General features: G+C 41.5%; 1 protein-coding gene across 1 annotated transcript in view; it reads left to right on the top strand.

Annotated features, from left to right (window-relative positions):
- The first annotated feature begins 345 nt into the window (after positions 1 to 345).
- The window catches only part of LOC110508296 (dual specificity calcium/calmodulin-dependent 3',5'-cyclic nucleotide phosphodiesterase 1A-like), an 82,362-nt gene continuing 70,924 nt past the window's right edge, over positions 346 to 11,783 (top strand). Inside the window, exons 1-2 of the mRNA XM_090225644.1 lie at positions 346 to 622; positions 10,571 to 10,733. Of these exons, the coding sequence (XP_090081770.1) occupies positions 346 to 622; positions 10,571 to 10,733 (440 nt within the window). The remainder of the gene's footprint in view (positions 623 to 10,570; positions 10,734 to 11,783) is intronic.

The following is an 11,783-nucleotide window of genomic DNA, read 5'->3' as shown; positions in this document are numbered from 1 at the left end:
AGGAAAGGCTTGTGGGATGATGATGAACCCAAACACTGTTCTGCTCCGCTGTCCTGGACTGGAAATATTTCATCTAATTTCACCCAGCATGAACTGGGCTGCTACAGTCAGCGGGGAAGGAGAGGAGGAAAACCGATGAACCAACTAATAATTTGAACGATGAAGAAGTTCCCTCACCCTACTCTCCCCAGTGAGTTTTAGTAGCTGGAACCAGGCTGTTTCTCTGCAAACCTACTGGAAGACTTCACTTGGAATGTTTTTTAATATCCATATTATGCGTCCTTCACTGCACTTTAACTTATTAAAGACCTGCTGCTCTGATCACTAAAAATAAGTATTGAAGCCATGGGCTCTGTGACGTCTGCCCTGACCAGACGGACCAGACACGCATTGGTCAAAGTTGGTTCAGAACCGGAGCACGAGACTGACCGGAGCCTCTCCGCCCCGAAGTCTGACCACGGTAGGCAGAGGAGCGTGCGCCTCAACGTCTCCTCCTCGAACCAGATCGGACGGCAGAGCACGAGACAGTCGCTGTCAGAGGAGCTGAACGCGCCAGATGCTGGTGGCGGAAGAGTGGGGACTTCACAGAGCGCTCTCGAGCCCTCTGGTAACGGGCTCAACGGTGAGTTTTCAGTTCAACTTTCTTTGATTTTAAATTACATTCAGTAACGGCGCGTGGGGTAAATCACTGGGGAAAACAAGCCATAATTGTTTCTACATATTACAACCTGTGTGTTGTGATAAGTTCGTTGTTTGCTTCTATAGCCTGTTAATTCACATGCCTTGTAACCGTGATAAATAGGCCCTAAGGCCGAAACAATAAGAAGACACAGTGGCAGAATAAATTCAACCACACATTTGTTTCATCACCAAACCGGAGAGCGAAATCTGTCTGGTGAAGCCAACAAATCATTTTTCTTATAACAACCAGTTACATGACCTACAGTATGGTCAAGCAAGGTAATGTTTCCGGCATTTGGGGACAAAACAATTATTGATTTAGAACCACGGAGAGTTACTGCAAGTCACAAAGAAAACAGGAGCTGCCTCCACTATTCCAGCACCATTTACACTTCAACACTTCAACATCATCTAATACATCTGCTTAGTCTGATACAGTGACAACTGAAAGGTACCAAAAACGATTTAGTCCAATCAACGTAAGGTGAAAATTATGTGGCTGTCCATGGTACTGATTTCTGTGTGTGTGCATAAGTATAGAAAACACGTTGACACATCCTACTTGCAGACACACCGATGCCATCCTCATCTTTCATGTTGTCTAAACGGTCTATGACTCTGTCATACAGTACAACCTTTCAGTTTTGTTGTCCTAAGCTACCTGGCTAAAATCCTTGCTCACTAACCTAACTTTCTTTCATGGGAAACAATTAGCCAGCTAGTTAACATTAGCATACTACCTCCAGCTACATATTGAACTTCCATCCTCTCAGGCCGGAGGCACAATGTATGAATTAACGGTTGGATCAGAATCACCAGTATAATCATTGGCCAGTATGGATAACATATGAATGACCTGTTGCACAACATTCTGCGCAGGTGTTTTTATTTATTTTAATGTTTTTATTTTACCTTTATTTAACCAGGCAAGTCAGTTAAGAAAAAATTGTATTTTCAACGACGGCCTAGGAACAGTGGGTTAACTGCCTGTTCAGGGGCAGAACGACAGATTTGTACCTTGTCAGCTCAGGGGTTTGTCCACCGCTCTAACCACTAGGCTACCCTGTAAGGCAAACAGGTTACCTGTTACCAACACCTGCACCAAACATTTTAGGCAGGTAATTTATGTTATACAGAGACAGAGGGGCGTGGTTTATGACATATAGAGACAGAGGGGCGTGGTTTATGACAAAGTCAGACAGATGGGCGTGGTTTATGACATACTGAGACAGAGGGGCGTGGTTTATGACAAAGTCAGGCAGATGGGCGTGGTTTATGACATACTGAGACAGAGGGGCGTGGTTTATGACATATAGAGACAGAGGGGCGTGGTTTATGACAAAGTCAGACAGATGGGCGTGGTTTATGACATACTGAGACAGAGGGGCGTGGTTTATGACATACAGAGACAGAGGGGCGTGGTTTATGACATACAGAGACAGAGGTGTGTGGTTTATGACATACAGAGACAGAGGGGCGTGGTTTATGACAGAGTCAGACAGAGGGGTGTGGTTTATGACATACAGAGACAGAGGGGCGTGGTTTATGACAGAGTCAGACAGAGGGGCGTGGTTTATGACATACAGAGACAGAGGGGCGTGGTTTATGACAAACAGAGACAGAGGTGTGTGGTTTATGACAGAGTCAGACAGAGGGGTGTGGTTTATGACAGAGTCAGACAGAGGGGCGTGGTTTATGACATACTGAGACAGAGGGGCGTGGTTTATGACATACAGAGACAGAGGTGTGTGGTTTATGACATACAGAGACAGAGGGGCGTGGTTTATGACAGAGTCAGACAGAGGGGGTGGTTTATGACATACAGAGACAGAGGGGCGTGGTTTATGACAGAGTCAGACAGAGGGGCGTGGTTTATGACATACAGAGACAGAGGGGCGTGGTTTATGACATACAGAGACAGAGGGGCGTGGTTTATGACAAACAGAGACAGAGGTGTGTGGTTTATGACAGTCAGACAGAGGGGTGTGGTTTATGACAGAGTCAGACAGAGGGGTGTGGTTTATGACATACAGAGACAGAGGGGCGTGGTTTATGACATACAGAGACAGAGGGGCGTGGTTTATGACAGAGTCAGACAGAGGGGCGTGGTTTATGACATACAGAGACATAGGGGCGTGGTTTATGACAGAGTCAGACAGAGGGGCGTGGTTTATGACAGAGTCAGACAGAGGGGCGTGGTTTATGATGCTTTCTCTGGAGAGACAGGTTAATTCTCTTGGGAATTGAAGGAAAATTATGAAACAGAGAGAAGACAGATACATCATTTTACTTGTTTTTTGTAATTTTTGTATTTTTTGGGGGGAAGCCTGGTTTCCTTTGGCTTCCATGAATACACGACACAGAGAGCATTTAAAACCGAGGACACACTTCAAAAAGACGATAAAAAGTTAAACTAGCTGCCGACTATTTGCGCTTGATAGATACAGATATAATATAACATGATCTCAGTCTGACAGATCTCTCATGTTGGACTCTCAGATCTCTCATGTTGGACTCTCAGATCTCTCTTGTTGGACTCTCAGATCTCTCTTGTTGGACTCTCAGTCTAACAGATCTCTCATGTCCATTGGTCTGCTAATAAGTGATGACCTAATGGTTTTCCTTTCAATCTGGCCCTGATGAGAAGAGAAAAAACTGATGGGGGAGGTTTTCTTCTGCACTGTTTAACCAGTAGACGTGGAGGATGGAGTGTTGCCTTGTTAACGTCCAAAAGCGTAATTCCAGTCACATGCTCCTTTTCCATTTCCCCTGAAAACCAGATGCATCCCTGCACTGTTCCCTGTATACTACAGACATAGAGACCCTGTATACTGTTGCTTGTCTGTGGAATAATGTTCATTGAATTCATCCACAACATGAATGGGCAGATAGAGTCCTTTGAAGATGGATATCAATGGTGCATGTCTGTCCAACTACCAAAGCCTCTGTTTGATGTGGCAGTATCTGGTCTGAAATAAACACAACTACCAAAGCCTCTGTTTGATGTGGCAGTATCTGGTTTGAAATAAACACAGTGTTTCAGAGATCACATTTCCATACAGTTGGTTGGTTGTCCTCAGTCTCCTGCTTTCTCTTTCTACATACCTCTGTCTCTCTCTACCTCCCTCCCCGAGAAGGGGAGGGTTGTCCCTGGTTGGCTCCTAAAATACCCTCTGTTGTGTTGTAACGATGACTACGTGACGATGAGACAACCAAGTGAGTTTCCTCTCAACTTCCTGGGAACCTCTCACCTGTAGTCTCCCCCCCCAGCCCCCCACCCCCCCGGGTCTCACCTCCACTCACAACGTTGACCTGAGGGAGGATATTCACAGAACCTCCTGTGAGTCTACATCACATGTCCATTAGGAGGAGAGCCATGACACAGTGACTCTAATGTTTTATACAACAACACAGTTAAAAGTCACACAATGTAGGATACAACCGTATTACAACTGTAGCAGGCCAGTCCTTCTCCTGGACGTACGCTGGGTGTTCAGGCTTCTGCTCTAGCAGAAGCCTAATTTCCAGTCCAGAATATTATTATTATGTGTGAAGTCCAGATGTAGTCATTTAAAGGACACTACAGGGTTCTGTGTCTGGGAGGGGAAAGGACAGAACAGGGTATCAGTTGAGGTGGGGTGGTTTGATGTGGTTTGGTATGATGTGGGTTGGTTTGAGGTGGGTTGGTTTGAGGTGAGTTGGTTTGAGGTGAGTTGGTTTGAGATGGTTTGGTTTGAGATGAGTTGGTTTGAGATGAGTTGGTTTGAGATGAGTTGGTTTGAGGTGAGTTGGTTTGAGGTGAGTTGGTTTGAGGTGAGTTGGTTTGAGGTGAGTTGGTTTGAGGTGAGTTGGTTTGAGGTGAGTTGGTTTGAGGTGAGTTGGTTTGAGGTGGTTTGGTTTGAGGTGGTTTGGTTTGAGGTGGTTTGGTTTGAGGTGGTTTGGTTTGAGGTGACATGGTTTGAAGTGTGTGTGTCTAGGAGACGGTATCAGTGTCAATGTATAGTTTGAAGGTTAGCCACACAGAGTGAAACTAGCTGAAGAAAACCATTCTTAAACCTGTAATGGTGAAGATATCCCTAACCCTCTAAACCTGTAATGCTGAAGATATCCCTAACCCTCTAAACCTGTAATGCTGAAGATATCCCTAACCCTCTAAACCTGTAATGCTGAAGATATCCCTAACCCTCTAAACCTGTAATGCTGAAGATATCCCTAACCCTCTAAACCTGTAATGCTGAAGATATCCCTAACCCTCTAAACCTGTAAGGGTGAAGATATCCCTAACCCTTTAAACCTGTAATGGTGAAGATATCCCTAACCCTCTAAACCTGTAATGCTGAAGATATCCCTAACCCTCTAAACCTGTAATGCTGAAGATATCCCTAACCCTTTAAACCTGTAATGCTGAAGATATCCCTAACCCACTAAACCTGTAATGCTGAAGATATCCCTAACCCTCTAAACCTGTAATGCTGAAGATATCCCTAACCCTCTAAACCTGTAATGCTGAAGATATCCCTAACCCTTTAAACCTGTAATGCTGAAGATATCCCTAACCCTCTAAACCTGTAATGCTGAAGATATCCCTAACCCTCTAAACCTGTAATGCTGAAGATATCCCTAACCCTTTAAACCTGTAATGCTGAAGATATCCCTAACCCTCTAAACCTGTAATGCTGAAGATATCCCTAACCCTTTAAACCTGTAATGCTGAAGATATCCCTAACCCTCTAAACCTGTAATGCTGAAGATATCCCTAACCCTCTAAACCTGTAATGCTGAAGATATCCCTAACCCTTTAAACCTGTAATGCTGAAGATATCCCTAACCCTCTAAACCTGTAATGCTGAAGATATCCCTAACCCTTTAAACCTGTTGTCGTGTCTTTGGCTATGCCAGATTAATTGATAAGGCATACTATTCTATAAAATCCTTTCTCTGTAATTAATATTACCTGATTGAGCTAATCATGTAAATGTAATTAACTAGAACGTTGGGGCACCACAAAATAATATTTATAGAGCTGTTATCTTCCGATTAAACTCTTAAAGACCTAGTAATATTTTACATCAATAGCAGTCAATATTATTTGTCACCTTATTTCAGTCTTATCTGAAAGTTGTAAATTCTTCACGAACCCTGGCTAACAAGTTGAATCAGCAATACAAAATTGGGTTTAATTATTTATTTAGTTAATACCTAACTAATAACACAGAATTACATATACACAGAATGAATCATACCTTGATTACAAATTATATCATAAAGGAAAACATCCCTAGCAGACGGAACAGATATGACAGCTTGTTACACAAAAGAAAAGGGGCTGGGTTTGAGTGAAAGAGCGGGAAGACTGAGGAACAAAGGGCGAAGCTGTGCTATCGTAAATACAGTATCTTATGCATTCTAAATTACCGCCCATTTGGAAAAGGAAAATGCAATAAATATTTACTCTGTGCTGCGCTTCGGTAGGTTGGTGGTAGATGGAAGGCCGTGTTGCCCAACAGAGTCCTTTGTCTTTTGAAGAATCTCTCTGCTGGTAAACTGGATACGTTGTAGTAACGTCGTAGTGTGGTAGACGGCATACTCTGGCTGTTCTTTCCTAGCCCACGTTTGCAGCTGCTGTTGCTAACTCAACGGCTAGAAGGTATCACTTCTGTAGTGAATAAGAGTTCAAAGTTCATACCATTCGCAACCAAGCAACACGCTGAGGTTGGCTTAGTTCTGTAGTTGACATGTTAGTCCTTTTAACGTATGGACCGTTGTCCTCACATCCTCGGAACAGGAGGTTACATTTTCGTCAAGGCTTTATAAAGGGGAGCAAGAAGGGTGTGTTTGAAAAGTTGTATAACCCATGTCTCTTCACAGGGGCGGGCCACTGATTGAGCAGAGCCCTAACCTTATGAAAACCCAAATCTCTCATTTGGAAGCTAAAATTACATTTAATCTTTTCACCAATAATTTTATATTCAAACATTTAAATTGAACAACAATTCCATGTGAATCCGATAACTACAATGTGCAGACTTTCCACTGTAGAGTTTATGTCACCCTATCATTGATGAGAATGTCTCAGATGACAACCGAACTGACATCATATTCATTAAGTACCACCGCATATGTTCAATTGGTCGGATTACCAGAATATACAATGGGGCAAAAAAGTATTTAGTCAGCCACCAATTGTGCAAGTTCTCCCACTTAAAAAGATGAGAGAGGCCTGTAATTTTCATCATAGGTACACTTCAAATTTTTTTATGAATTTATTTGCAAATTATGGTGGAAAATAAGTATTTGGTCAATAACAAAAGTTAATCTCAATACTTTGTTATATACCCTTTGTTGGCAATGACAGAGGTCAAACGTTTTCTGTAAGTCTTCACAAGGTTTTCACACACTGTTGCTGGTATTTTGGCCCATTCCTCCATGCAGATCTCCTCTAGACCTATTTTTATGTACTCAAAGATCCATTATTAGTATGTTTTAACTATAAAACAAGGCTGTCCATTGTCTCTATTTGTTATGGTCATTGAAATGCTAGCTATTAAAATCAGATCCAATAATAACATCGTGGTGTAACGGACGTCGGTGGAAGAAGGTGAGGACCAGCGTGAGGACCAGCGTGGTGCTTGTTCATGTTATTTATTTAAACCTCTGATTGAGAACCATACCAGGCCAAACACAGAAATACCAAATCATAGAAAAAAGAACGTAGACTGCCCACCCAACTCACGCCCTGACCATACTAAAACAAAGACATCACAAAGGAACTAAGGTCAGAATGTGACACGTAGAAATCAAGGGGTGAAAAACAAAAGTATCAATGTATGCCGATGACTCAAGTTTTATCTTAAGTCCCCAATCTGGATCCCTGCACAGTCTCATTAAAGATCTTGACCTCTTTTCTAGACTCTCTGGACTAAAACCTAATCATGACAAGTGTACCGTATTACGTATTGGATCGTTAAAAGACAATCCAATAGTTTACCAATAAAATTGGTTGATGGTGAAGTCGACATACTTGGAATTCATATCTCAAAAAATAACTTACCACAATCAATTTCAATAGAAGGTTTGCAAAAATAGATAGGATTAGATGGATTAAATAGATTAAATAGATAGGATTCTACAATCATGGAGAGGTAAATACTTGTCTATTTATGAGAAAATCATATAGATGAACTCTTTGGTCCGATCACAGTTTACTTACTAAGGGCACCACCTACTACAGACCACTTGTTTCTTAAATCATAGCAAAAAATATTTCACTTTATTTGGAACGCCAGACAAAATTAAACATGCCTATTATTATAATGAATATGAGTTTGGGGGGCTAAAATTATTAAATATTAAAGCATTTAACCTCTCACTAAAAGCTTAATTCATACATAAGTTATATTTCAACCTGAACTGGTTCTCCAGTTGATTAATAAGAAAGGCTCATACTTTTTTGTGCCTTTTTGCCTTTATACAGACTACACAGACTGAAAATTAAACATTGTTTAAAGTATCTGCCTTTCTTAAAAACCTCTCTGGGCTATGTGGGACGGTAGCATCTCAACTGGCTAACATCCAGTGAAAATGCAGAGCACCAAATTCAAATAAATTACTATAAAAATTTTACTTTGATGAAATCACACATTCAATATACCAAATTAAAGCTACACTTGTTGTGAATCCAGCCAACGTGTCAGATTTAAAAAAATGCTTTACGGCGAAAGCAAACGATGCTATTATGTGAGGATAGCACCCCAGTAAACAAACACAGACCATCATATTTCAACCCTCAATCCTCCAGGCGCGACACAAAACGCAGAAATAAAAATATAATGAATGCCTTACCTTTGACGAGCTTTCTTTTGTTGGCACTCCAATATGGCCCATAAACATCACAAATGGTCCTTTTGTTTGATTAATTCCGTCATTATATCTCCAAAATGTCAATTTATTTGGCGCGTTTGATCCAGAAAAACACCGGTTCCAACTTGAGCAACGTGACTACAAAATATCTCTAAAGTTACCTGTAAGCTTTGTCCAAACATTTCAAACTACTTTTGCAATACAACTTTAGGTATTTTTTTACGTAAATAATCGATACAATTGAAGACGGGATATACTGTGTTCAATACCGGAGGAAAACAAAGTGGAGCTAGCTTTCAGGTCACACGCCTCTAACAAAGAGTGCACTTCCCTCTACCCTCATTCTGAACAGTGTTACTTCTTCATTTCTCAAAGGAAAAACCTCAACCAATTTCTAAAGACTGTTGACATCCAGTGGAAGTGATAGGAACTGCAGGAAAGTTGATTAGAAATATGGATTCCCAATGAAAACCCATTGAAAAGAGAGTGACCTCAAAAAAATAATCTGAACGGTTTGTCCTCTGAGTTTTGCCTGCCAAATAAGTTCTGTTATACTCACAGACATTATTCAAACTGTTTTAGAAACTTCAGAGTGTGTTCTATCCAAATATACTACTGATATGCATATCTTAGCCTCTGGGTCTGAGTAGCAGGCCGTTTACTTTGGACATGCTTTTCATCCGGATGTGAAAATACTGCCCCCTGTCCCAAAGAAGTTAAACAAGCCATATAAAGCTGGTTACAATTTCAATTTTATCCTCCAGAAAAGATAGAACAAATATTACAACATTAATTTTTATTGTATTATATTTCTTAATGATATTATAAATAGAAACGGTGGAGTTATGTCACATATCCAGCTTTCAAAAATATATGGGAATGTCTGCTCAATCAAAGTTACAACCAACTGATTGCAGCATTACCACAAAAATGGAGGAAGCAAGTGGAAGTGGGAAAAGGTAGGGAACTTGTTTGTCTTCCCATTTATTAAAGATACAAATTGGCTGAAAGTATTGATATAATTAGAAAAATATACCAGTTTAGTTTGAGGACAAAAATGTTGCCAGCTGCTCCATACAGGTTGCAGAATAAATGGGAAGAGATTTCCGATGCACCGATTCCATGGCACATGGTTTATGAACTGATACAAACAACTACACTTGATTCAACAGAATCACTAGATCATTTATTCCGGCATTGTCAATATGTAGCTTGTTTCTGGTCACAGGTTCAGGAATGACACAATTTTTTAAAAGAATGCACAACTTGTTGTGTACCGTGACACAAATTGGGTATGGCACCTGAAAACCTAACATAGTTCCACTTCTTTCAGCAAAAAACAAGAGACTGTGGTTGCAGTGGGCTAAGGAGCGAAAACACTGGACACAGGAGAATTGGAAAAACATTGCCTGGTCTGTTGAATCCCAGTTCCTGATAGATGGAACAAGCTATTTGGAGTAGAGATCCACTACAGGCCAACTTGACACAACTGTAGGAAGCATTGGAGTCAACATAGGCCAGCATCCTTGTGGAACTCTTTGACACCCTGAGACCATTCCTGACTAACTGTTCTGAAGGCAAACGGGTTAGGGTTAGGGTTAGACCATTCCTGACTAACTGTTCTGAAGGCAAAAGGGTTAGGGTTAGGGTTAGGGTTAGTGTTAGTGTTAGGGTTAGACCATTCCTGACTAACTGTTCTGAAGGCAAAAGTGGGTGCAACTCAATATTAGAAAGGTGTTCATAATGTTTTGTACACTCAGTGTTACACATCAATTACGCAATACATGAAATGCAATCACAAAACACAAAAAACAAAACACAATCATATGAGTCAAACACAGTCATCGGTAAAAAGGCCCTCTACTATCCGCCTGCCTTAGAGGCACCAACTCCACCAACTGTTACGCGTTTTGGAGATACAAAAAAGACTAAAGGCACCAAAAAATCAACGCAGATTTACCTAAATCTTGGTTACCTACCGATCATGTACCAAATTGTTGAATCTGACAGTGTCACCTAAACCCCACAGGTTCCAAGTCCCAGAGTGCAATGTGGTCGGCCCCTGCAGCAGGGATTGGCGTGAGAGACGGAGAGACGAAGGTTCTATTTGACCCTCGTAGCCCCGAGGAGGTCCTGGCTGATGAACTTCCTGCTTCTAACGGGCCAGAAGCCACAGAGAAGACTGCTATCAGGTCAGCCTATCAGCCATCAGGTCTGGTGTTATATACAGTGCCTTGCGAAAGTATTCGGCCCCCTTGAACTTTGCGACCTTTTGCCACATTTCAGGCTTCAAACATAAAGATATAAAACTGTATTTTTTTGTGAAGAATCAACCACAAGTGGGACACAATCATGAAGTGGAACGACATTTATTGGATATTTCAAACTTTTTTAACAAATCAAAAACTGAAAAATTGGGCGTGCAAAATTATTCAGCCCCCTTAAGTTAATACTTTGTAGCGCCACCTTTTGCTGCGATTACAGCTGTAAGTCGCTTGGGGTATGTCTCTATCAGTTTTGCACATCGAGAGACTGACATTTTTTCCAATTCCTCCTTGCAAAACAGCTCGAGCTCAGTGAGGTTGGATGGAGAGCATTTGTGAACAGCAGTTTTCAGTTCTTTCCACAGATTCTCGATTGGATTCAGGTCTGGACTTTGACTTGGCCATTCTAACACCTGGATATGTTTATTTTTGAACCATTCCATTGTAGATTTTGCTTTATGTTTTGGATCATTGTCTTGTTGGAAGACAAATCTCTGTCCCAGTCTCAGGTCTTTTGCAGACTCCATCAGGTTTTCTTCCAGAATGGTCCTGTATTTGGCTCCATCCATCTTCCCATCAATTTTAACCATCTTCCCTGTCCCTGCTGAAGAAAAGCAGGCCCAAACCATGATGCTGCCACCACCATGTTTGACAGTGGGGATGGTGTGTTCAGCTGTGTTGCTTTTACGCCAAACATAACGTTTTGCATTGTTGCCAAAAAGTTCAATTTTGGTTTCATCTGACCAGAGCACCTTCTTCCACATGTTTGGTGTGTCTCCCAGGTGGCTTGTGGCAAACTTTAAACAACACTTTTTATGGATATCTTTAAGAAATGGCTTTCTTCTTGCCACTCTTCCATAAAGGCCAGATTTGTGCAATATATGACTGATTGTTGTCCTATGGACAGAGTCTCCCACCTCAGCTGTAGATCTCTGCAGTTCATCCAGAGTGATCATGGGCCTCTTGGCTGCATCTCTG

Source organism: Oncorhynchus mykiss, chromosome 28, assembly GCF_057628025.1.
Source record: "Oncorhynchus mykiss isolate SJ-2025 chromosome 28, ASM5762802v1, whole genome shotgun sequence".
Classification (NCBI taxonomy): Eukaryota; Metazoa; Chordata; class Actinopteri; order Salmoniformes; family Salmonidae; genus Oncorhynchus; species Oncorhynchus mykiss.
The sequence above is the reverse complement of the archived record's forward strand: the minus strand, read 5'-3'. Positions and strand labels throughout refer to the sequence as shown.